General features: G+C 55.0%; 1 protein-coding gene across 1 annotated transcript in view; it reads right to left on the reverse strand.

Annotated features, from left to right (window-relative positions):
* Positions 1-418: 418 nt before the first annotated feature.
* LOC146868995 (carboxypeptidase M-like) overlaps positions 419-24,888 on the reverse strand; it is a 400,744-nt gene continuing 376,274 nt past the window's right edge. The window contains exon 10 of the mRNA XM_085624970.1: positions 419-1,022. Within this exon, the coding sequence (XP_085481096.1) occupies positions 419-1,022 (604 nt within the window). The remainder of the gene's footprint in view (positions 1,023-24,888) is intronic.

Below are 24,888 nucleotides of genomic sequence, written 5' to 3' on the forward strand. Positions count from 1 at the left end.
TATGATGTTGTGTGGTTTTTTCATTCACTTTATAAATGTGTATCCTCAGATTGGTTCTCTTGACCTTGATGTGACACAGTATACTTGTTTTCAGATTTATGTGGACAATGGTGTGCGTTGCACATAACTGTAATGCTTTCTTTGGTTTGTACGTCAATGTTAAAAATAAAAATAAAATGTTTTTTAAAGTTTCTGACAGTAGTCTGAGAAACTGAATTGTGTGTAAATAAGGCCCTGCAAGAATCTGCTTGAATTACAAAATAATGCATGGTTGTTCCTCTCTAAGTCATAGTTTTAATGCGAACACACATTTCTATACTACAGCTCTAAACATTCATCACTCATCAGATAAAATGGCAAATGTTATCACTTTATATAACACATATCTTTAATAAAATAACAGCATGAAAACTGTGCATTAATGGCATGCAATGTAATATCCATATGCCTGACTGCAAACAGCATAGCAATCTATTAATCCATTTTTGATGGATAGATCTACCTGTGGGTTCCTCACCTTCTGAATATTCGATGCACCAGCCTGAAACAGAAATTTTTCGATAGCTCTCTCACGTCGATAGGGAGCGTCAGGTTCAGCATGACTCCACAAGCGGCAATGTGTGACATCACTGGAGCCATAAAATGCCCTCATTGGCGTGCTGACATCACTTTCCTTTTTTGCCGCACCTTCGGTGTGCAACGTTTTTTTCAAGCTCTCCATAGAGAATTGCTGTTTTTCTAAGTTTTCTTCATTTAAAGTGCAGTTTTCTCCAGGATGTATCCACCCAGAAAGTCTGGTTTTCAGCCTAGCAAAGACTGTGACGGTCAGATGTCTATCACTAACCCCCAGGACGTCTGTCTTTTGTGCTTCGGGTCGGACCATGATGTCGATGCCTGTTCCAGTTGTGAGAGGATGAAGCTGAAGGCCCTTAAAGAGAGAGAAGCCAGACTGTTCATGGCCAGGGATGAGAAAAGAGGTGGTAGGAGATCTCAGCTGAGATCCAGATAGCCGTCGTCTCACTCTTTGAAGGTGGCAAATATAATACTTAACAAGAGCCATTATGAGTCTCAATGTTGATCATCAAAGGACACATCACCAAGTCCGTGTCTCCACAACTGAACTTGGAGGAAGAATGGCTGGCGGTCATGCCGGCTCCATCTCTGCCGCCACAACGACGTCACCTTCAATACCAGCACCTCTTCTGATTCCAAAACCTGGGGTGCTGGACACAACACCGACTTCAGATCCTAGCCTCCAACTGGATCACGTTTACCCAGCTTTTCCAACTCCGGTACAGATCCCAGTCACTTCCTGAAGACAATGTTTAGTATTTTAAATAGGATGATCGTTCCATCTGGTGTGCCTGCCGGCCCATGGGTCCTCTAGCTTACCTCATGGGAGGCTTATCGGCACATTACCAGCAAGTGCCCTTTATGCCATTTCTGCCAATGGCCCAGGTTCCCTGGCCGACTCCGGCTTGGGCATCGATGGACGTTGACCGAAAGAGCACATCATCTCCGTTAATGATTCCTACTTCAAAGTTTTCTTCAACACCACAATTCACAACGCCTGCGTGACTATCTCTGCTCCAACGTCTCATGGTTTGACTGTGGTGTCATCATTAAGATCTCTGGGCCACTCTCCAAGTCACTGACGCCAGTGTCGACGATGTTAGCACCTCAACCTTCTCCAAGACATCTTCCTCTAGATCGTTTCTCTTTGTTACCCAAAGACAGGTCGAGGAGAGAAGCTCAAAGACTGGTTGAGGAAGAGTGTTTTTTCTTTGGGGAGCATCATTCCCAAGAAGAAGAGGGAGATGTTGCTAACCCACCTCTAGTAGACCCAGACTTTGAAGGGTTAAAAGATGCTAGTGTTTTAGATATGTCTTGATAGTGGGAATTGCTTTTTTCAAAGGACATTCCTCCTCTGGAAGTTACAACGTACCGCTCAGACTTCTACTTCACCGACCTCTGAACCTTTATTCTCTTTCAATGAGGTTTTGACAAAGCCTATTTCGTATATTTGGCAAAAATCATCAACAGCTGCAGCTGTTTCACGGCAGATGACCAGATGGTATAGACCTGCTCCTGGTGATCCTGTGTTTTTATCAATACATCCTACACCAGAGAATCTGGCTGTCCAAGCCGCATGCTCTTCGAAAAAATGGAGCAGTCTGCGAAAACGATTTTCTCTTCTGCGAGTATGGCTCTTAAGTCTAACAATGCTACCTGTCTGCCTGACAGGTACCTTCATGCCCTTCTAAATTCAGCCCAGGTGGTTATCCTGAAATTGCCTGAGGAGGTGCAAGTCATTTCTCAAAGCTGTTGAATGACAGAGGGCTCCCGCCTGCCAGGTTATACATTCGGAACTGGATACTGTTCCGTCTGTGGCAAGAGCAATGGACAAGTTGGTTTCTGTCTGAAGTAGAGTACCTCAACGACCGAGTATGTTTCCACGTACCCAAGAGGAACCTCCGCTCTGCCGACCTCACCCTGGCAGAAGTCCCCCGCATCTGCAGACACAGAACCGGTGGGAGAGCTTTCTCCTACATCGCAGCCAAGACCTGGAACGAGCTACCGGTCAACATCAGATGCTCCCAAATGCTTCACACGTTCAAGAAGGACCTCAAGACCTGGCTCTTCGACTGACCCGGCCCTGCTCCCCTCCCCCCAGCACCTTGAGACCCTCACGGGTGACTAGCGCACTCTATAAACCTCTGATTGATTGATTGATTGATCTGTAGGCATATATGGCCGAGGGGTTCGGGATTTTCACAGGATGTACAGAACAACCTTATCCTTGGAACCTTTAGGAGACAGTAAAGCCATAGCTCGTTCCTTGGGACTTCAATCTCTGCTAAGGGATTATAGACAGTTCAGGAGATATCGAGGTTTCTCCAGAGCCTTTTCATTTCATGGATGCCAACAATATGGTCAGTAGCAACAGCAGTCAACTAATCCCCTCTATCAGAGCTAGAGAGGGCGTATTAGCGGTAGACAGTGCCTTTTCCCTCCCTCCATCTTCCTCCACATCTTCCTCCTCTGCTAACAACACAGGAAGCAGTCCTAGTTTTCCCATCTTAGAGCATGCTTTACCGGTGGGAGGCCAGGTGTCCCAGTTTCTATTTCAGTGGAGGTCCATAACATCAGGTGTTAAGTAGTGTCCCTTTTATCCCCAACCAAATTTTCTTTCAACAGACCATCTTTGGCTCCTCCAACTGGAGGTCCAACCCCAACTTCTAAAGGGCTCAGTGGAATTGGTTCCAGAGCAGCAACGGGGTCAGCGATGTTATTCACTGTATTTCTTGATTCCCAAGAAGGACGGTCCCTTACGTCCGATCTTGCACATTAAGGATTTTGAACCGGTTTCTAAGCCAGGAAGAGTTCAAGATGCTGACCCTAGCTCAGGCTCTTCTGGTGCCGGAGTTGGAAGACTCGATGGTGTCCACAGACCTGCAGGATGCCTACCTCCACATTCCTATTCTACAGTCTCACAGGAAGTATCTTTGCTTCACAGTCGGATCCCAACACTATTGATTTGTGTTTCTTCCATCCGGGATCACTTCCATTCCTCGAATCGTCACAAAGGTGATGGCAGCCATCGTGGCCCAACTCAGAAGGTTGGGAAGAATATAGCACCATACATCGCATGCATTTCCAACGCATGCGATTACAACGCGGTCGTTACAATGACCGCGTTGTTACATCGCAGTACATTACAACGCAAGTCATTACATCAACTTGCTGTAGGGGGCGCACAGGATTTAGGAATAGTATAATTTACTATTTCAACTCCAGTGTGCGCAACAGTAGGGAAGGTGTTAGAGTAGTAAATTATACTATTCGTTAGGTTAGCGTGCCCCCAACAGCAAGTCGATGTAATGACTTGCGTTGTAATGTACTGCGATGTAACAACGCGGTCATTGTAACGACCATGTTGTAATCGCATGCATTATAACGCATGCAATGTAATGGCTGTTTCCCCGTTGGGAATGCCAGTATTCCGTTACCAGGATAATTGGCTTATCAATGCCAGATCGCTGGAGATGGTGTTACATCACTTGCAGGTAACAACTCAGCTGTTGTCAATGTGTGCTTTTCCAGAAACGTGCCCAAATCTCACCTGGTGCCCTCTAAGCGCACCCTGTTGATAGGGGCAGTACTGGACACAACTGTGAATTGAGCCTTCTCTTCTCCTCCAAGGATTTGTGACTTTCAGGCTTTGGTTCTGATCTTTCAAGATGGAGCAAAAGTTCTGGTCCTGAAGGTGTTACCCCTGCTCGGTCTGTTTGCTTCCTGCATTTTACTGCTCAGCCATGCTCGCTGGCACGGCAGAGCACTCTAGTGGGCGCGCTGGCACATGAGAGCGCTCCAGCAGTGTCACCGCAGGTAGTAAGTTCAACACAACGGAGATCTACAGGCCTAAACCAACATCTCCAGAGACTCTGCAATGGACCTACAGTGCTGGAGCGTGACGGACCCTTCTCAAGGTAAACCATTCCCAGGTGGGCAGGTTCTACACCCCCACCTCCAGAGCATGCACATACGTGCCTACGTGCCTAGAGCTTGAACAGGGCAACCTGAGTTCCTTTTCACTCTCCCCGGGGTGGCGGATGCTATTTTATCGGCCGAAAGACACTCTACCAAATCTGTTTATGCTGGCAGGTTGGCTAAATTTGATAAGGGTGTGAGGATAATTCATTAGCTTCTTTACCAGCTACTTTGTCTGATAGTTTGCATTTTGACCTCTCCTGAGCTTGGCAGGGTTGTTCAGTTGTCACAGTTACTTATTTACCAGCCCTTTGGTTTTTATCTGTTTGCCGGATCAACATTTCCTTTATAATCTCCTACAGTTTTAGACTCATTAAGGGGCTTACAAATAAATATTCTCCCACTTAGTTCTTACATATCTGATGTGTTCCCCATTTGAACATCTTTCACCATTGATCTTGGCAGCTGTTGACATTTATTTTCTTATCACCATCACATCTGTAAAACGAGTTAGTGAGCTTCAAGTCTTGCGTGTAAAACCTCTTGTCACCACCTTCTTTCCTGACAAGCAGGTGATGAGAACCAGGGCTGCGTTCCTGCTGAAAGGGATCACTCTCTTTCATCTGGGTCAGGCTATCACCCTTTCCACATTCTATCCTCCTCCCTTTCCAACCAAAGAAGAGGAAAGGCTTCATCGATTGGACCCTAAAAGAGCTTTCAGTTTCTATGTGGACAGGACACGTGAATTCAGGCTGGATGACCAGCGCTTTGTATGGTACGTTGGAAAAATGAAGGGAAATGCAGTTCACAAGAGGACTCTTTCGAGGTGGATTGTCCCCCGCATCAATATCTGCTCCAGCATGGCACACAAGGAGCCTCCTGAAGGTATTTGGGTTTATTCTACTAAAGCTAAATCTTCAACCTCAGCCTAAGCTAAAGGAGTCCCCATAGCAGATATTTGCAAGGTAGCACCTTGGCCAACCCTCACACTTTTACGAAACATTTGGATTCGGAAGGAAGGGGGATAGTCACTTCACTCGTACAGTTTTACATGATTGTTTGGTATAGACAGACAGTAATTGTATTTATCCATCCATTTGGGTGTGTATCACATCTTATATGATGTCTTATGAATTGTTTTAGATGTATTTGTGTGTGCTTTTATGACTTAACATGTCGAATAAAGCTTTTTGGATTTGGATTTGGTATAGACAGACACGCAACCACCTCTTTGTGCGGGACTGCTTGGGGAGGATTCAAGTCAAAAGGTGAAACTACACAGGCCCTATGCTCCTTGCTGCTGACTCGCACATGTGCTTCTCTCCCAGCCCTCGTGGTGCTCTCTCCCCTGTGTGCGTCTTCCCCACCAAACTCCCCAGGCCCTGTGCTCCTTGTTGAGGTCTCGCTCGTGGGCTTCCCTCCCAGCCCTCGTGGTGCTCTCTCCCCTGTGTGCGTCTTCCCCACCAGACTCCCCAGGCCCTGTGCTCCTTGTTGAGGTCTCGTTCGTGGGCTTCTCTCCCAGCCCTCATGGTGCTCTCTCCCTTGTGTGCTTCTTCCCCACCAAACTCCCCAGGCCCTGTGCTCCTTGTTGAGGTCTCGTTCGTGGGCTTCTCTCCCAGCCCTCATGGTGCTCTCTCCCTTGTGTGCTTCTTCTCCACCAAACTCCCCAGGCCCTGTGCTCCTTGTTGAGGTCTCGTTCGTGGGCTTCTCTCCCAGCCTAAATAGATAAATAGCCTGAATCTTCAGGTTATGAGAACCTAACCTAGGGGTGTCAGGAAGGCACTTGTTTCCCGAAAGAACACCCAAGGAAAAGAAAGGGGCAGAACAATTCCTTTCTTGAGTCCCCTCACTCACCAGGGTTTCCCCACGGTGACATGCTTCATCATTGGGGTCCTCTCAGTCCTCTACGGGCTGAGGCGTGCTGCGACTTGCGGATTACATAGGAGCACTGAACAAAGACTATGTGTGGTGCAAGTGTCGTGGTGTGGAGTGGTTTAAAGTGAATTAAAATAATCAACTAGTGGGCCAAATATATTTTATTCTTGCTCCTAGCTAATTGGTTAAAAAAGTGGGTGATATGCTAGAATAGACTACTTTAATGGGTAAGTGTACCTAGCATATGGTCGACTAGTTTCGAGCTTCCCTAGCTCTTCCTCAGGACTACACTGGGACCAGCCCAGTGCAAGTACCACTCCTAGAAGACCTGATTTGGTGCAAAAATAATTGAAAAAACACACAAACGCTGCGCCTAATAAGCATGCGTTAAGGAAAATACATACGTAATGTCCGTCTAGTGAAAATATTTTAAAAGGCAAAACTGTGCCTCATGATCGACTGGGGGGGGGGGTTGGACACTCGTACACTTGTACTCTTCAAGCCACCCACCGGAAACACCTACTGGAGACCTGCCTCGCCGACCGCATACTTACAGTGGCTTGAGTGCCTGCTTTAAGAGTCAGGTATGTGTTTAGCTGTTCAGACTTTTAAACTAGAGTGTCAAGCAACGGGCCAGGAGAGGCAGACCCATGACATACTTTCAGGATATAAATTATATTCATATACTCCTAAACTAAATTGTACTTTTTTACTAATTCAACGCTGATGGGATGAAGTCTTCTATTCTGGACATACCTCGCACCCATCATTTAAACCATTGCAACAATGACAAAGCTTTTCAACTATGAGCAATAAATACTATATATTAATTTGCAATGTAATCAATATATTTTCCCTGTGCCCCTCTCCTGTACATATGCCAGTGGGTTTGCCTTCATCCTCTACCGCCACCCCTCCATTCTTGCGTGGGCTTTCCCTGTGCAGCCAGCACCCTTCACTACGTGTCGCACGCAATTCTACCCCCTGCCCCCACAATCGATTTTTTAGAGGCTTATAAAACACCGAAGCCTACTGGCGCTGAACCATGACGGAGGACGTGCTTTCAAACATGTGTGGTAAGACTCCTGTGCCTCCCGAGTCTTGGGGGTAGGCAGCTTAGTTGGTTAACACGCCTGCTGCTCCGTTCTTTGTAACCTGAAAGAGTTGGGTGGCCATTTACAAGGCAGCCTCAGTGTGCTGCAGTGTTAGACGGACCGGGAGGGTCGGCCGAGGACAAGGGGAGAGGTCTCCGGGGAAAGCCGTCTCTAGTGATCGTACAGACGAGTAACTTCTCCCCCACAGATGTACACCACACAAAGATAAGGTTTCGACATTCTTTATAAGCAATCTTTAGGTACGATAGAATGGTACAAGGAGGTCAGGACTCAGGGGTCCCCTCGATTCTAGTCTCTTGGTTGGGAAAGGGGGTAGCGGGACAGTCTTGTTACCAATCTGGTAGCTGAGATGGTATGATGGATAGCTCACAATCCTCGAGCTCGGCTTTCTAGATGGACGGGCCGCGGCGGCGCCAGCAGGTCCCGGTGAAGGTGGTAGTTACAACGGTCCGCGGCAGCGCCAGCAGGTCCCAGTGAAGGTGGTAAGTACAACGGTCCGCGGCAGCGCCAGCAGGTCCCAGTGAAGGTGGTAGTTACAACGGTCCGCGGCAGCGCCAGCAGGTCCCAGTGAAGGTGGTAGTTACAATGGTCCGCGGCAGCGCCAGCAGGTCCCAACGAGGATGGAGGATGCAGAAGGCCGCGGCAGCGCCAGCAGGCAGGACGATAGTTCGCAAGGCAGGGCTACGGCAGCGCCAGTAGTCCGTCAGGGATGAGTTCTTCACGGTGTCTCTCGACTCCAGGATACAACTGCCTTCCTGCTCTGCAGCTGCCCCAGTTATAGGTCTGGCGCCCTTTGATGTCCGGACCCTCGCACTTGGAGGTCGGGAGGTCCGGGATGAGGGAGTCCAGACACCCAGCAGGGGGGTGGAGCCAGCACCCGGGGGAGCTGGGGGGCGATCGGCACCTGGCGGGGGAGAGCCATCGACACTTCTTTCTCCCATCGACCTGCCAAGTGGTCCGTTCACCTCCTGGGTGGATGGTGGTGCCGGAATGTCGGGGCCTGGCCAGGCCCAGGGTTAGGGTCGAGCTGAGGCCACGCGGCCTCGTGGTGCAGTGTCCAAGATGGCGGCCGGGCCGGGCGAGGGAGCCGGTAGGGGTTCGGCCCCATGATACAGAGAGGTCCGGGGGCAGGAGTCCCGTCTGGGGACGGGGTGCGGGTTGTTTCTGTGGGTAACACCTGGAGGGCCGGGGCTCGGGCCCTGTCATGCGGGGAGGGAGCAAGCCCTTCACGTGGCCTGTCCAACATGCGTCCCCCCCAGCTGAAGGCGGGGAGAGTCACCCATCCTCTTGGGGACTCTCCTCGTCGAGGCGGAAAAAGCGTGACAGGCCATCTGCGTTGGCGTGGTCTTGGCCCGGTCGATGTTCCACAGTGAAGTCCATCCCCTGCAGGGAGATGGACCAACGCAATAGTTTGGGGTTTTCCCCCCGCACCTGCATTAGCCACTGCAGGGGTCGATGATCTGTTTGCACCCGGAAGTGGGTACCGAAGAGATAGGGCCGGAGCTTTTTGAGGGCCCACACCACTGCGAAGGCCTCCCTCTCGATGGTGCTCCAGCGCTGTTCTCGGGCCAGGAGGCGTCTGCTGATGAAGGCCACCGGTTGGTCAAGTCCCTCGGAGTTCAAGTGGGAGAGGACCGCCCCGATGCCATGGTCGGAGGCATCTGTTTGTACGATGAATTCCCGACTGTAGTCGGGGGCCTGGAGCACAGGGGCAGTGCACATGGCGGCTTTCAGCTTCTCGAAGGCCGCTTGACAGTCTGGGGTCCAGTTGACCTTCTTCGGGTGGTTTTTGGATGTGAGTCCCGTGAGGGGCCCCACAATGCTGCCATAGTCCCTCACGAACCGCCGGTAGTAGCCGGTGAGCCCCAAGAAGGCTCGGACCTCGGTCTGCGTGACTGGAGGCTGCCAGGACTGGATGGCAGCGATTTTGAGTTGCAGAGGGGCCACCAGACCGCTTCCCACCTGGTGTCCGAGATAGGTCACGGACCCCTGACCAATTTGGCACTTGCTGGCCTTGATTGTGAGGCCGGCCCGTTGGAGGGCCTGCAGGACCTCTCGGAGGTGGTGGAGGTGGTCGGACCAGTGGCCGCTGTACACAGCGATATCGTCCAGGTAGGCGGCGCTGAACTCCTCGAGCCCCGCCAAGACCTGGTTCACCAGTCGCTGAAAGGTAGCTGGGGCATTCTTCATGCCGAAGGGCATGACTTTGAAGTGGTAGTGGCCATCGGGGGTAGAAAAGGCGGATCGTTCTTGGGCCCGGGGTGTGAGACCGATCTGCCAGTAGCCCGCTGTCAGGTCGAAGATGCTGAGGTAGCGGGTAGCCACCATGCGGTCGATCAGTTCATCCGCTCGGGGGATGGGATGAGCGTCGGTTCTGGTGACAGCATTCAAGCCCCGATAGTCGACGCAGAATCGGAGCTCAGGAGTGGTGCCGGGGGCAGCAGCTTTGGGGACCAGCACGACCGGGCTGGCCCAGGGGCTGTCCGAGGGCTCGATGACCCCGAGCGTGAGCATCTTTGATACCTCCTCTTGGATGCAGGCCCGTACCCGATCTGGTACGCGGTACGCCCGGTGTCTGATAGGGGGACTGTCCCCAGTGTCCACGTCGTGCAAGCACCAGGGGGTGACCCCTGGGGTGAGGGAAAACAAGGTAGCAAACTGCAGCAGGAGGTCCCGGCAGCCTTGGCGCTGTTCCGGGGTGAGGGCATCGGAGAGCCGGACCCCGTCCACAGAACCATCTTCCTCACGAGTCTTCAGGAGATCAGGGAGAGGCTCGGAGTCTTCTTCCGCTCCACTGTCTGTAGCCATCAGGAGGCTGAGCTCCGAGCGCACAAAGTGGGGTTTGAGTCTGTTGGTGTGGAGGACCCGGAGGGGGTTCCGTGGAGATTCCATATCGATGAGATAGGTGACGGGGCTCTTGCGTTCGACCACTTTGAAGGGCCCCGTCCACTTGTCCTGCAAGGCACATGGTTCGGTGGGGGACATCACCCACACTTGTTGGCCAGGTTCGAATTCGATGGAGGAGGCATTTTGATCGTACCATTTTTTCATGTCCTCCTGACTGGCCTCAAGGTTCGCTTTCGCCATTTCTCTGAATCGCCTGGTCTGATTGCGTAGGGTCAGGAGGTACTTGAAGACGTCTGGAGGGGTCTTTAGGGGGGCCATCTCCCAACCTTCTTTGACTAGGCTGAGGGGCCCTCGCACAGGGTGGCCGTACAAGAGTTCGAAAGGGCTAAAGCCGAGGGACTTCTGGGGAACTTCTCGATAGGCGAAGAGGAGGCACGGAAGTAGTACATCCCATTGGCGACGGAGGGGCTCTTCCAATCCCCCAATCATTCCCTTGAGCGTGCGGTTGAACCGCCCGACTAGTCCGTTTCCTTAAGGGTGATAGGGGGTCGTGAATCAGTAGGTGACCCCGCACTGTTGCCAGAGGGACTTCATATACTTCGAAATAAAGTTTGTGCCTCTGTCGCTGACGACTTCTCGGGGGAAGCCCACCCGGGAGAAGATCCCCATTAAGGCCCGGCCGACCACCGGGGCTGTTACAGTTCGCAGGGGCACAGCCTCGGGGTAGCGGGTGGCGTGGTCCACCAGTACCAGGATGAACCGATGTCCTTGTGCTGTACGGGGGTCCAGGGGCCCCACAATGTCTATTCCCACCCTCTCGAACGGGGTGGTGACAACTGGGAAGGGTTGCAGAGGTGCTTTGAGTTTGCGGCCGCTCTTCCCGCTGGCCTGGCACGTGGGGCAGGACCGGCAGTGGTTGAGGACGTCGTTTCTCATCTTTGGCCAGAAAAAGTGGGTCACCAGGCGACTGTAGGTTTTGTCCTGGCCCAGGTGTCCAGCCAGAGGGACATCGTGGGCCAAATTTAACAGGAAGTCTCTAAAACGGAGGGTCACCACCAGCACTCGACTGGCCCCTAACTCCGCGATTCTCTGTTCACTGTACAATAGGTCGTTGTCCCAATAGATCCAATGGGCTCCGGTGGTGTCCCCTGCGCTCTGGGCGAGGGCTTGCTGGCGGAGTCCCTCGAGGGAGGGACAGGTCTTCTGTTCTTGACGGAACTGTTCCTGGGTGGGCCCCCCTTCTTGACGCCACTGAGCCAGGTTGGGAAGGTCCTGGGGCTGAGCGAGCCCTTCGGGGGTTTGCTCTGGGGGGTCGGTATGGTCGGTGTCCTCTACTGGAGCGATCGGGGGAGGAGGTGCTGGCCATTCTGGTTCTTCTGGTCGGAGGATGGCACGGGCGGCCATGGACCGGGTGGTTACGCACGCCCAGTCCGGGAGGCCCAACATCCCCAGGTGCTCTCTTCTTTCTACGGCGGCCCACGGGGAACTCTCAAGATCATTCCCCAGGAGACAGTCCACGGGGGCATCATCTCGGACCGTCACCTTCAACATGCCGGAGACTCCTCCCCATTCGAAGGGGACGCAGGCCATCCGACATAGACTCTCCGAATTGTCGGCTGAACGGACGGGGCAGAGAATGTTCGGCAGGATCTGCTCTGGTTTTACCAGGTGACAGCGGACGGCCGTCACACTGGCCCCCGTGTCACGTAGTGCTTCGGCCCGGCATCCATTAATGTTCACCCACTGACTATATTTTCTGGTGTTGGCGGGTAGGGGAGCCCGCGGGACCATGTCTCTTCCCCCTAGGCACGCTAGAACCATGGCGGCCAGTTCCCACTCTTGTTGTTCCCGCTCGTATTCTTCCTGTTCTTCGGAGATTTGTTCTCCCCCCAGGGCGGCGGCAGCTACCTGGCGGGGTCTCGGAGTTTGGTTCTGTGGACAGTTCGGGTCATTGGCGTAGTGGCCGACTCGCTGGCATCGGTGACACGTGACATTGGCTCGGAACCCCGGGCGCATAGGGGGGTTGCCCCGGCTGGCCGGGGGCGGGGTGCTGGCAGCGGGAGCGGCCGGGACGGTGTCTCTTCCTCGTCCCTGGCCTCCTCCTCCTCCTCGGGGACGGTGCTGACCTTGGTTATTCCGGTTCTGTTCGTGCGGCCCTCTCCGGCCCACTCGGGTGCTTTCCCACCGGTCAGCTTCGGCGGCGAGTTGCCGTGGGTCAGTCAATTTACTGTCGAGGAGGTGCTGCCTGAGCTCGACGAAGCAGTTGTTAGAGAGGTGCTCCCACACCATGAGATTAAAAAGTTGCTCGTAGGTCGTTACGTGGCTTCCCTTGATCCAACCCTCGAAGGCTCGGCTGAAATAGTTGACATATTCCACCCAAGTTGTACCCGGGATCCGGGTGCAGTCTCGGAACCTCTGGCGGTACATTTCGGGTGTGAGCCCATATCGGGTGAGGAGGGCAGCCTTCATGTGGTCATAGGATGACATCAGATGGTCTGGGAGCTGTAACAGGGCATCGCGGCCTTCATTGACGAACCTCCCCCATAGTCCGGCTCCCCAGTCACTTTGATCGATCCGGTGGGAGGTCATGGCGATCTCGTAGGCCTTGAACCACTGTTGTATGTCGTCCTCTCGGACATACTCTCGAACGACATCCTTGGGGATGTGGACTTTCTTTTCTGTCGCTCCCGGGGTGCGCGGTCGCTCGGGCACCTCCAGTTCTTTGTTCTTGTTGGACCCGGCCTCGTAACATGGCTCTACTGGTCCCCACACCACCTAACCTGGTGCCGGCGGCCCCAATCCCCCGGCCTCACCAAGCCTTTCCACCCGAACACACGCACTCAACCCGGACACCCTCGTCCATGGCCTCTCTCCTTTCGGCCACCCCGGGCCCGCGTGCCCACTTCATGCACCAAGATGGCCGCCCGGCCCCAGCGCGACCCGGGCCTAGAGGCGCCACTCCGGCTGGAGGACATCACACTTCCAGGGGTTGAGAGAGGGAGGAGCAGTTTCTATCGCACCTCTGAACTCCCCTGGGACGATGGGTTTCGATCGGCCCTCCGGCCTCCCTGAAGGCTGGCTCCACGCCTGCTGGGTGTCTGGGACTCCTCCCGACCCGGCCCTGAAAGGATCAAAAGACAATGGCAGGAAAACCCCGACAAGCGACCCCCAGGTGACAAGACCCCTGCCTGCACAGACTCCGGACATCAAAGAGGGGTCGACCTATAACAAGGGGTGCTCTGGGACTGTCCGGCAGATTCGACGCTGGAACAACGAGAGCCTGCTGACGCGGTCGCGGCTCCTGGAACTTAGAACTACCTGAGCCCTGCTGAGTGACTCGCAGCTCCCCGAAGATCGTAAGACCTCCAAACTTGTACCTGAGCCCTGCTGAGTGACTCGCGGCTCCCTGAAGATCGTAAGACCTCCGAACTTGTACCTGAGCCCTGCTGAGTGACTCGCGGCTCCCCGAAGATCGTAAGACCTCCGAACTTGTACCTGAGCCCTGCTGAGTGACTCGCGGCTCCCTGAAGATCGTAAGACCTCCGAACTTGTACCTGAGCCCGCTGAGTGACTCGCGGCTTCCACAGACTCCACTGGTCCCGCCGGACCCCACGACAACCAGCCTACCCCCCAGCTCGAGGATTGTGAGCTGTGCGCCGGGTACATCCTTACCTTGAACTTTTGTGCCAAAGACTGTCCCGCTACCCCCTATCCCTTCCGAGACTCATTGAGCCCGCGCTCTCCTTGTACATATTTGCAGTGCTAACCTATTTGATAAAGATTGGTTCCTGAGAACGCACGGTGTGTTGTTTCTGTGTCGTGTGGTGCCCGAAGTACGCTCCTCGATACGAGACTTCTCCTCCTGAGGAGTCTCCCGCCAGTGCCCGGCTACGATACTCGAGGGTGGGTCTCAGGGTAGTCAGGACTCCCTTCCCGGGCTCCTCTGAGGTCGCCGTCTAACATTGGTGGCAGCGGTGGGATTCGGGCCCATCACCGAGAGATCGTACTGTGAACGACGGACGCACTACCAACAAAGATGGCAGAAGGAAACACCGTGATCCCCGCAGAAATCAACGCCAACAGGGTGTTCCAGGTGGAACAACTAGAAGAATACACACACAAAGAACTAAAGCAATTCTGCAAAGAACTTAGAATCGCTACCACCGGTCTCAACACCAAGGAAGATTTGCAGAAAGCACTGAAAGCCTGGGTGGATACCGGGGACTCCCGCCCGGAAAACACGGGGGAGCGCCCCGACGAGGCCGAACCTCCCCAAGGCGAAAGCAGCAACAATCAGGTGCGAAACATCATACCAGAAGGGGGCCTATCCCCGGAGATACTCGCGGACAGAGAGAGAAGCCGCAATCACGAACTCGAGTTAGCTAAGCTCAAAATCGAAGGCGAATTAAAGTTAGCAGAGAAAAAGCTAGCAGTAGAGCAAATGCGCGTGCAAGGCGAGCTAGAAGAGAAGAAGCTCCAACGGGAACACAAAGGAAGGAAGCTCCAACTGGAGCACGAACGCAGCTTGAAGGAAATCGAACTCAAGGCCAGAAGTGAGGAAGGGAGGCCCCCGGGAAACCGAGAGTCGACCTCCCCAGCGGAGCAGAAGGTCCACATCCCCAAAGATGTGGTCAAGGAATATTATAAAAACGATGACATTCAGCAATGGTTCAGGGCCTACGAGGTCGCCATGACCTCCCATCGGGTCCCGCAGAAGGACTGGGGGGCAGGTTTGTGGGGACGATTTCTGAGCGAAGGAAGAGACACCCTGCTCGACCTACCCCTCTCTCTGCAGACCTCCTACAGCCACATGAAAGAGGCTCTACTCACCAGGTACGGTCTCACCCCCGAGATGTACCGTCAACGATTCCGGGACTGCAGGAAAATCCCGGGCACCACCTGGGTAGAATATGTAAACTTTTTTAGTCGGGCCTTCGATGGGTGGGTCAAGGGCAGCAAAGTCACCACTCTTGAGGAACTCACCGACCTCCTATTGTGGGAACACCTGGCTGCGAACTGCTTTGTGGAACTACGCCAGCATCTGCTCGACAGCAAACTCACCGATCCCAGGAAGCTGGCGGTGGAAGCAGACCGCTGGACCAACACCCGGGTCACCCGGGGCATGGTAGGAGAATACCCCCGAGCCAGTCAGGGACCACCCCGCCAGAGAGGAGGGGGGAACCAGGGAGGCCAGAGAGAGTCCCAGCCTAGTCCTCCGAAGACCCAATCTCCACCTTTCCCAGCGCCCCCCCCCACCAGTAACCGGACCCCCCGGGAGACGGGGACACAGGGTAACCGTCACTTGTTTCCGTTGCCAGAAGCCCGGGCACTACGCCAATGACCCAGAGTGCCCCATGGCCACCCAAAACACCCCTGCAAGACAGATAGCCAACGTAGCTCTGGAGGAGGAGGTTGAGGAAGCCGGGGAATGGGAACCCGCAGCCATGGCCCTAGTATCCCTGGGAGATAGGGAGATGGTCCCTGGTAGCCTCCTGCCCTCCAACACGAAGAAATACGGGCAGCTCGTTAAGATCAATGGCCACCAAATAGAGGCCCTGCGGGACACCGGGGCCAGCATCACCGGTGTCCTCAGGCACTTAGTCCCCGAGGAGCAGATCCTCCCCAACGTCTTTTGCCCAGTCATTTCCGCCGATAATAGAGAGAGTATGTGTCAGGTAGCTCTGGTGCCGTTTGAGTGGGGTGGAGTAATAGGCAAACTGAGGGTGGCCGTAAGAACCTCCCAGCCTGTCGACTGCCTCCTAGGGAATGACCTGGAGAGTTCGCCCTGGAAGCACGTCGAACGCAAGGCCCACCTAGGGATGATGGGGCTCCCCGAGTGGGTGTGCGCCACCACCCGATCTATGTCAGCCCGACTCACCCCCCTGGGAGAAGTCGAAGACGCCCCGACCGAAGAAGTCAGAGCAGTAACCCCCGAGGGTCCTCCCGTCCCCCCATCGGAGGGGCCCGTCGCCAGCGACGAGCCCTCCCTGTCCGACACCGCCCCGCTCCCTGAGTTAGGCGATCTACCCGAGTTGGCCCAATGGCGCCACGAGGGTGGACCCACCCGGGAGGAGTTTTGCCGGGAGCAAGCCACCTGTCCTTCCCTGGTCGGACTGCGGCGCCAGGCCGAGGGCCAAGCCGCAGGCGACCAAACTGGCACGCACCGAATTTATTGGGAAAATAGCATTTTGTATAGTGAGCAGAAGTCGGTGGAGCTGGGATCCGGACGGGTGCTGGTGGTACCCCTCCGCTTCCGAGACTTCCTCCTGGGCTTAGCCCACGACGTCCCCCTCGCCGGCCACCTGGGTCAAGACAAGACCTACAGCCGTCTCGTGACCCATTTTTACTGGCCTAAGATGAGAGCAGCCGTAGAAGCCCACTGCAAGTCCTGTCCCACGTGCCAAGCTAGCGGGAAGAGTGGGGGGAAGCGCAAGGCTCCCCTCCAACCCTTCCCGGTCGTCAGTACCCCCTTTGAACGAGTCGGGATCGACATCGTGGGGCCCCTGGACCCCCCCACCTCCCAAGGTCACCGTTTCATCCTGGTCCTGGTGGATCACGCCACCCGATACCCTGAGGCGATCCCCCTACGCACCGTCACGGCCCCCGTGGTGGGCCGGGCCCTGATGGGGATCTTTTCCCGGGTAGGGTTCCCCCGCGAGGTCGTGAGCGATCGCGGCACTAATTTTATCTCGAGGTACATGACGTCCCTGTGGCAACAATGTGGAGTGTCCTACAAATTCACGACCCCGTACCATCCCCAGGGGAACGGCCTAGTAGAGAGGTTTAACCGGACTCTGAAAGGGATGATCACCGGCCTAGAAGAGCCCCTCCGGCGTAAGTGGGACGTCCTGCTCCCCTGCCTCTTGTTCGCTTACCGAGAGGTCCCCCAGAAGTCCCTAGGGTTCAGCCCGTTTGAGTTGCTCTATGGACACCCCGTCCGGGGTCCCCTCAGCTTGGTTAAGGAAGGGTGGGAGGCGGCACCCCAGACCACCCCACGAGATGTGTTCCACTATGTTCTGACCCTCCGAAACCAGACCAGGAAGTTCCGAGCACTGGCCGAGGCCAACCTAGAGACAAGCCAAGAAGAGATGAAGCGCTGGTACGACCAGAATGCCACTCTGGTCTAGTTCCAGCCGGGCCAACAAGTATGGGTCATGGCTCCCGTGAAGCCAGGCGCCCTCCAGGACAGGTGGACCGGGCCCTACAAAGTGATTGAGCGGAAGAGCCCAGTCACATACTTGGTGGATGTCCAGTCGCCCCGGGATCCCCTCCGGGTCCTTCACGTGAACCGCCTCAAGCCTCACTTCGTGCGGACAGAACTAAGCCTCCTGCTGGCCACCGATGACGGGGCCGAAGATGAGTCCGATCCCCTCCCGGACCTCCTGTGTGTCAAGGAGCAGGATGGCTCCGTGGAAGGAGTGAATCTCTCCCCAGCTCTCACTACCCAGCAGCAAGAGGACTGCCGCCAGCTACTAGGACAATTTGCCGACCTCTTCTCCCTGATCCCCCGAGTCACCGACTGGTGTGTCCATGACGTGGACACCGGGGACAGCCCGCCGGTGAGACACCGAGCCTACCGGGTCCCCGACCGGGTCCGGTCCTGCATTCAAGCTGAAGTCTCAAAGATGTTGACCATGGGAGTGATCGAGCCATCTGACAGTCCCTGGGCCAGCCCCGTGGTCCTGGTCCCGAAGGCAGCGGCCCCCGGTGTCGCCCCCGAGCTCCGGTTCTGTGTGGACTACCGGGGGCTCAATGACGTCACCCGAGCCGATGCCCACCCCATCCCACGAGCCGACGAGCTCATTGACCGACTCGGGGCAGCACGGTTCCTCAGCACCTTCAACCTCACCTGCGGATACTGGCAGATTGCGCTCACCGAGGGGGCCAAGGAGCGGTCTGCCTTCTCCACCCCAGATGGGCATTACCGCTTCCGCGTAATGCCCTTCGGAATGAAAAATGCCCCGGCCACCTTCCAGCGACTGGTAAATAGAGTCCTGGCCGGGCTAGAACAGTTCAGCGCGGCATATCTGGACGACATCGCCGTTTTCAGTTCCGGATGGAGTGAGCACCTCCAGCACCTCCGGAGGGTGCTAACCGCCCTGCGCCAGGCAGGCCTGACAGTAAAAGCCAGCAAGTGCCAAATTGGACAAGGATCAGTAGTCTACCTGGGGCACCAGGTCGGGAGTGGCCAGGTCGCCCCTCTACAACCAAAAATCGACGCCATCGTGGCCTGGGAACCCCCCACCACCCAAACAGAGGTCCGAGCCTTTCTGGGCCTCACTGGCTACTACCGCAGGTTCATCAAGGGGTATGGCAGCCTTGTCGGCCCCCTCACAGAACTCACATCCAAAAAACAGCCAAAAAAGGTTCAGTGGACAACCGCCTGCCAGGAGGCGTTCGATGCCCTAAAGAAGGCCATGTGCACGGCCCCCGTCCTCCAGGCTCCCGACTACTCCAAGGAGTTTGTAGTCCAGACCGATGCCTCCGAGCATGGCATTGGGGCCGTCCTGTCCCAGATGAATGACCAAGGCCTGGACCAGCCCGTCGCCTTCCTCAGTCGGCGGCTGTTACCCAGAGAACAGCGATGGAGTACCATTGAGCGCGAAGCCTTTGCCGTGGTCTGGGCACTCAAGAAACTACGCCCTTACCTGTTCGGCACCCATTTCAAAGTCCAAACCGATCATCGGCCCTTGCGATGGGGCTTATGCAGATGCGGGGAGAAAACCCCAAGCTACTGCGGTGGTCAATCTCCCTTCAGGGGATGGATTTCACCGTGGAACACCGCCCTGGGACGGACCACGCCAACGCCGATGGCCTCTCCCGGTTCTTCCGCCTCAGCGAAGAGAACCCCCCAAGATGATGGTCAGTTCTCTCCGGCTTTCAGCTGGGGGGGACGCGTGTTGGACCCGGCCTCGTAACATGGCTCTACTGGTCCCCACACCACCTAACCTGGTGCCGGCGGCCCCAATCCCCCGGCCTCACCAAGCCTTTCCACCCGAACACACGCACTCAACCCGGACACCCTCGTCCATGGCCTCTCTCCTTTCGGCCACCCCGGGCCCGCGTGCCCACTTCATGCACCAAGATGGCCGCCCGGCCCCAGCGCGACCCGGGCCTAGAGGCGCCACTCCGGCTGGAGGACATCACACTTCCAGGGGTTGAGAGAGGGAGGAGCAGTTTCTATCGCACCTCTGAACTCCCCTGGGACGATGGGTTTCGATCGGCCCTCCGGCCTCCCTGAAGGCTGGCTCCACGCCTGCTGGGTGTCTGGGACTCCTCCCGACCCGGCCCTGAAAGGATCAAAAGACAATGGCAGGAAAACCCCGACAAGCGACCCCCAGGTGACAAGACCCCTGCCTGCACAGACTCTGGACATCAAAGAGGGGTCGACCTATAACAAGGGGTGCTCTGGGACTGTCCGGCAGATTCGACGCTGGAACAACGAGAGCCTGCTGACGCGGTCGCGGCTCCTGGAACTTAGAACTACCTGAGCCCTGCTGAGTGACTCGCGGCTCCCCGAAGATCGTAAGACCTCCGAACTTGTACCTGAGCCCTGCTGAGTGACTCGCGGCTCCCCGAAGATCGTAAGACCTCCGAACTTGTACCTGAGCCCTGCTGAGTGACTCGCGGCTCCCTGAAGATCGTAAGACCTCCGAACTTGTACCTGAGCCCGCTGAGTGACTCGCGGCTTCCACAGACTCCACTGGTCCCGCCGGACCCCACGACAACCAGCCTACCCCCCAGCTCGAGGATTGTGAGCTGTGCGCCGGGTACATCCTTACCTTGAACTTTTGTGCCAAAGACTGTCCCGCTACCCCCTATCCCTTCCGAGACTCATTGAGCCCGCGCTCTCCTTGTACATATTTGCAGTGCTAACCTATTTGATAAAGATTGGTTCCTGAGAACGCACGGTGTGTTGTTTCTGTGTCGTGTGGTGCCCGAAGTACGATCCTTGATACGAGACTTCTCCTCCTGAGGAGTCTCCCGCCAGTGCCCGGCTACGATACTTGAGGGTGGGTCTCAGGGTAGTCAGGACTCCCTTCCCGGGCTCCTCTGAGGTCGCCGTCTAATAGTTCTGCTTCCGTAGGTCTATTTCTGCCAGTTTGCGCTCGTGTTCGTACGCTAATCTCTTTTCTTCGAGCTCTCTCTGCCTCTGTTTTTCTTCCCGTTCTTCTCGGAGCCGCAGATGTTCTAGGTTCAGTTTTTGTTCGGCTAATTTTAGTTCACCGTCCATTTTGAGCCGTGCCATTTCTAGCTCATGTAGTCTGCTTTTTTCTCTCTCTTGGATCTCTTCCTGCGAGAGACCCGTTCTTCGCTCCTCGGGAGCCGTGGTGTTCCTCTCTGATGCTGCAATGTTTTGGTCCGGGGATCTGGCGGCCCCGGTTTCTGCCCACGACTCAATGGCGTGCTTGAAATCGTCTTTGGTACTCAGGCCGGTGGTAGCAATGCCTAGTTCAATGCAGAATTGTTTCAATTCACGATGGCTGTACTCTTCCAATTTCTCCATCTGGAATTTCTCGGTGGATCCGCTCTCTTTGGTTGACATTGTGGTTTCGTCGTGGGGTGAGCTACTCTCTGTACGATTATGCGTTGATTCGGATCCCACCGCTGCCACCAATGTTAGACGGACCGGGAGGGTCGGCCGAGGACAAGGGGAGAGGTCTCCGGGGAGAGCCGTCTCCAGTGATCGTACAGACGAGTAACTTCCCCCCCACAGATGTACACCACACAAAGATAAGGTTTCGAAGTTCTTTATAAGCAATCTTTAGGTACGATAGAATGGTACAAGGAGGTCCGGACTCAGGGGTCCCCTCGATTCTAGTCTCTTGGTTGGGAAAGGGGGTAGCGGGACAGTCTTGTTACCAATCTGGTAGCTGAGATGGTATGATGGATAGCTCACAATCCTCGAGCTCGGCTTTCTAGATGGACGGGCCGCAGCGGCGCCAGCAGGTCCCGGTGAAGGTGGTAGTTACAACGGTCCGCGGCAGCGCCAGCAGGTCCCAGTGAAGTTGGTAAGTACAACGGTCCGCGGCAGCGCCAGCAGGTCCCAGTGAAGGTGGTAGTTACAACGGTCCGCGGCAGCGCCAGCAGGTCCCAGTGAAGGTGGTAGTTACAATGGTCCGCGGCAGCGCCAGCAGGTCCCAATGAGGATGGAGGATGCAGAAGGCCGCGGCAGCGCCAGCAGGCAGGACGATAGTTCGCAAGGCAGGGCTACGGCAGCGCCAGTAGTCCGTCAGGGATGAGTTCTTCACGGTGTCTCTCGACTCCAGGATACAACTGCCTTCCTGCTCTGGAGCTGCCCCAGTTATAGGTCTGGCGCCCTTTGATGTCCGGACCCTCGCACTTGGAGGTCGGGAGGTCCGGGATGAGGGAGTCCAGACACCCAGCAGGGGGGTGGAGCCAGCGCCCGGGGGAGCTGGGGGGCGATCGGCACCTGGCGGGGGAGAGCCATCGACACTTCTTTCTCCCATCGACCTGCCAAGTGGTCCGTTCACCTCCTGGGTGGATGGTGGTGCCGGGATGTCGGGGCCTGGCCAGGCCCAGGGTTAGGGTCGAGCTGAGGCCACGCGGCCTCGTGGTGCAGTGTCCAAGATGGCGGCCGGGCCGGGCGAGGGAGCCGGTAGGGGTTCGGCCCCATGATACAGAGAGGTCCGGGGGCAGGAGTCCCGTCTGGGGACGGGGTGCGGGTTGTTTCTGTGGGTAACACCTGGAGGGCCGGGGCTCGGGCCCTGTCATGCGGGGAGGGAGCAAGCCCTTCACGTGGCCTGTCCAACATGCAGGTTATGGAGCGCGCATCGAGGCGGTCTTGTCCGAGCTCACCCAAATGTTTATGATTTCAAAGACTGAAATTTAGTGGGGAAAAAGAAGCATTTGGACCGCTACCTCCAAAAACATGAGCTACCACATTCCAGACTGTTCTGGCACTAGTTATATTTTGTGTAGATCACGTCATTAGCGGTTATGGTGGACATCCCGGCTATTCGCTAATAAGGCTTCGGCATTACAGGACTCCATGGGCGTTTTCTTCAGTCCAGGAAGAAGGGATAGTATCTCTTCCCACCACCTACCGCAACCCAACCCTTGGTTTATTGTAACGATTCCGAGCCCAACCGAGAATCCTTTTTAGGCCCTACTTATGATTCCTCACACCTTTTACGAGGACTTTCTGTTATGCCCCAGAAATAGGCCCATTATGTTCCTTTCCATGCCCTCCTGCTTTGTACAGCGAAGTTTAAAAGTAGCCGGGGCTCGGGGGGCTTGATTATTCCTTCACTTGATCTATGAATACATTTCGCTAGCATTTATTTATTTAATGGGGTTTTGTCTATTCGCTCGAATTAGGCCCAAGGGGTGTTAACGCGATTTACCAGAAGTGGATTGTTAGGAATTTCAGCAGAAACTGTTTGCCAGAAACATCATAAGTTACACTGGTTATTTCATGCGATGTGCAAATAATGAAAATATAAATAGTTACACACGTACGCATATTTTAGTGATACAACTGGAAGGTACAGTAAAACCGAATAACAAAAGTGAAACCGAAAAGAAAAACAAGCATTTTCAATGCAATAGGTCTCGCATTTATAGGAGTTTGAACTATTGGCATTGTAAATGACAATGCCTTTTATTTAAGTTTGGTTTTTTTAAAACATAAATAAAAGGCACTGTCATTTATAATGCCAATAGCTCAAACTCGTATAACTGCGAGACCTATTGCATTGCAAATGCTTGTTTATGAAAGAAAGGATTTAGCAAAGGGATTTGACTGGAACCACAGCTACTGATGCTGTGGAACAGCTCATTTCTAATGAGACGAGTAAATTAAGAGTGGAGCATGGCTTCAAGAATCACACTACTGCACTGTATCATCCTCAAGTTAATGGGCTTGTGGAGAGGTTCAACACAGCCTTTAGGTCATGCCAGCATAACAGTCTATACGGGAAGCAGCATCGTATATGTCATCAATATACTGCAACGTGGCACCTTGTGCAGCAGGGATTTTTACCTTTGAACTTCTGAAGAGATAGAAAAGTTGGCAGCATGTTCTGACTGTATTATAAATTATACCTTGTTGTCATGAAAGCTAGAGATGAGGAAATTAGGCCAGACAAAAGCGGAGTTGTTAGACCCGGCCCTCGTAACATAGCCATACCTGACCCCTGCACCTCACACAGCCCCCGAGCCCACGGCCTAGCCGATCCTTCCCACCAGAACACACACACACGACCAGGACTTCCCCGTCCGTGGCCTTCCTCCTTTCGGCCACACCGGGCCCGCGTGCCCGCTTCATGCACCAAGATGGCCGCCCAGCCCCAGCGCGACCCTGGCCTAGAGGCGCCACTCCGGCTGGAGGACATCGCGCTCCCATTGGGATGAGAGAGGGAGGAGTAGTTTCCATCGCACCTCTGAGCTTCCCTGGGAAGGTGGGTTTCGATCGGCCCGCCGGCCTCCCCGAGGGCTGGCTCCACGCCTGCTGGGTGTCTGGGACTCCTCCCGACCCGGCCCTGAAAGGATCAAAAGACAATGGCAGGAAACCCCGACAAGCGACCCCCAGGTGACAAGACTCCTGCCTGCACAGACTCCGGACATCAAAGAGGAGTCGCCCTATAACAAGGGGTGCTCTGGGACTGTCCGGCAGATTCGCCTTTGGAAACACCTGAGCCCTGCTGAGTGACTCGCGGCTCCCTGAAGATCGTAAGACCTCCGAACTTGTGCTTGAGCCCTGCTGAGTGACTCGCGGCTCCCTGAAGATCGTAAGACCTCCGAACTCGTGCTTGAGCCCTGCTGAGTGACTCGCGGCTCCCTGAAGATCGTAAGACCTCCGAACTTGTACTTGAGCCCTGCTGAGTGACTCGCGGCTCCCACAGACTCTCTTGGTCCCGCCGGACCCCACGACGACAAGCGTATCCCCCAGCTCAAGGATTGTGAGCTGTGCACCGGGTACGCTCCTGCATTTGATCCATATCCCCAAAGACTGTCCCGCTACCTCCTACCCCCCGCCAAGACTCTGTGAGCCCGCGCTCCACTTGTATGTATTTGCCTTGCTGATCATAAAGATCCTACAACTCCGATCTGACAAAGATTTATTCTTAAGAACTCCCGGTGTGGTGTCTCTTTGTCGTGTGGTGCCGAGTGTGCGATCCTAGATACGAGATTCCTCCCCTGAGGAGTCTCCCGCCAGTGCCCGGCTACGATACCTCGAGGGTTGGTCTCAGGATAGTCAGGGCCCCCTCCGGGCTCCTCTGAGGTCGCCTTCTAACAGGAGTGCAGTGAAAGCTGAATGGTGAAAGCTGTCATTGCGGTGCCACACAGAGCAGTGAGATACTGGACATCAACTGGAAAGTGAAATGTCAACAGGTTTGGAGTAGACCTTTTGCAAAGGTGGAGGTACATTTCTACATGTAGGCCCATTACTGTTGAATGTCTGAGAGGGTCAGAAGTAGTGAAGGGCGCCCCCCTGCTTGAAGGCATGTCTGTTGAATCTGTGAGAGGGTCCGAAGAAGAGAAGGGCGCCCCCTGGCTGAAGCCATGTCTGTTGAATCTGTGAGAGGGTCAGAAG

This window comes from Triturus cristatus, chromosome 1_2, assembly GCF_964204655.1.
Source record: "Triturus cristatus chromosome 1_2, aTriCri1.1, whole genome shotgun sequence".
Taxonomy (NCBI): domain Eukaryota; kingdom Metazoa; phylum Chordata; class Amphibia; order Caudata; family Salamandridae; genus Triturus; species Triturus cristatus.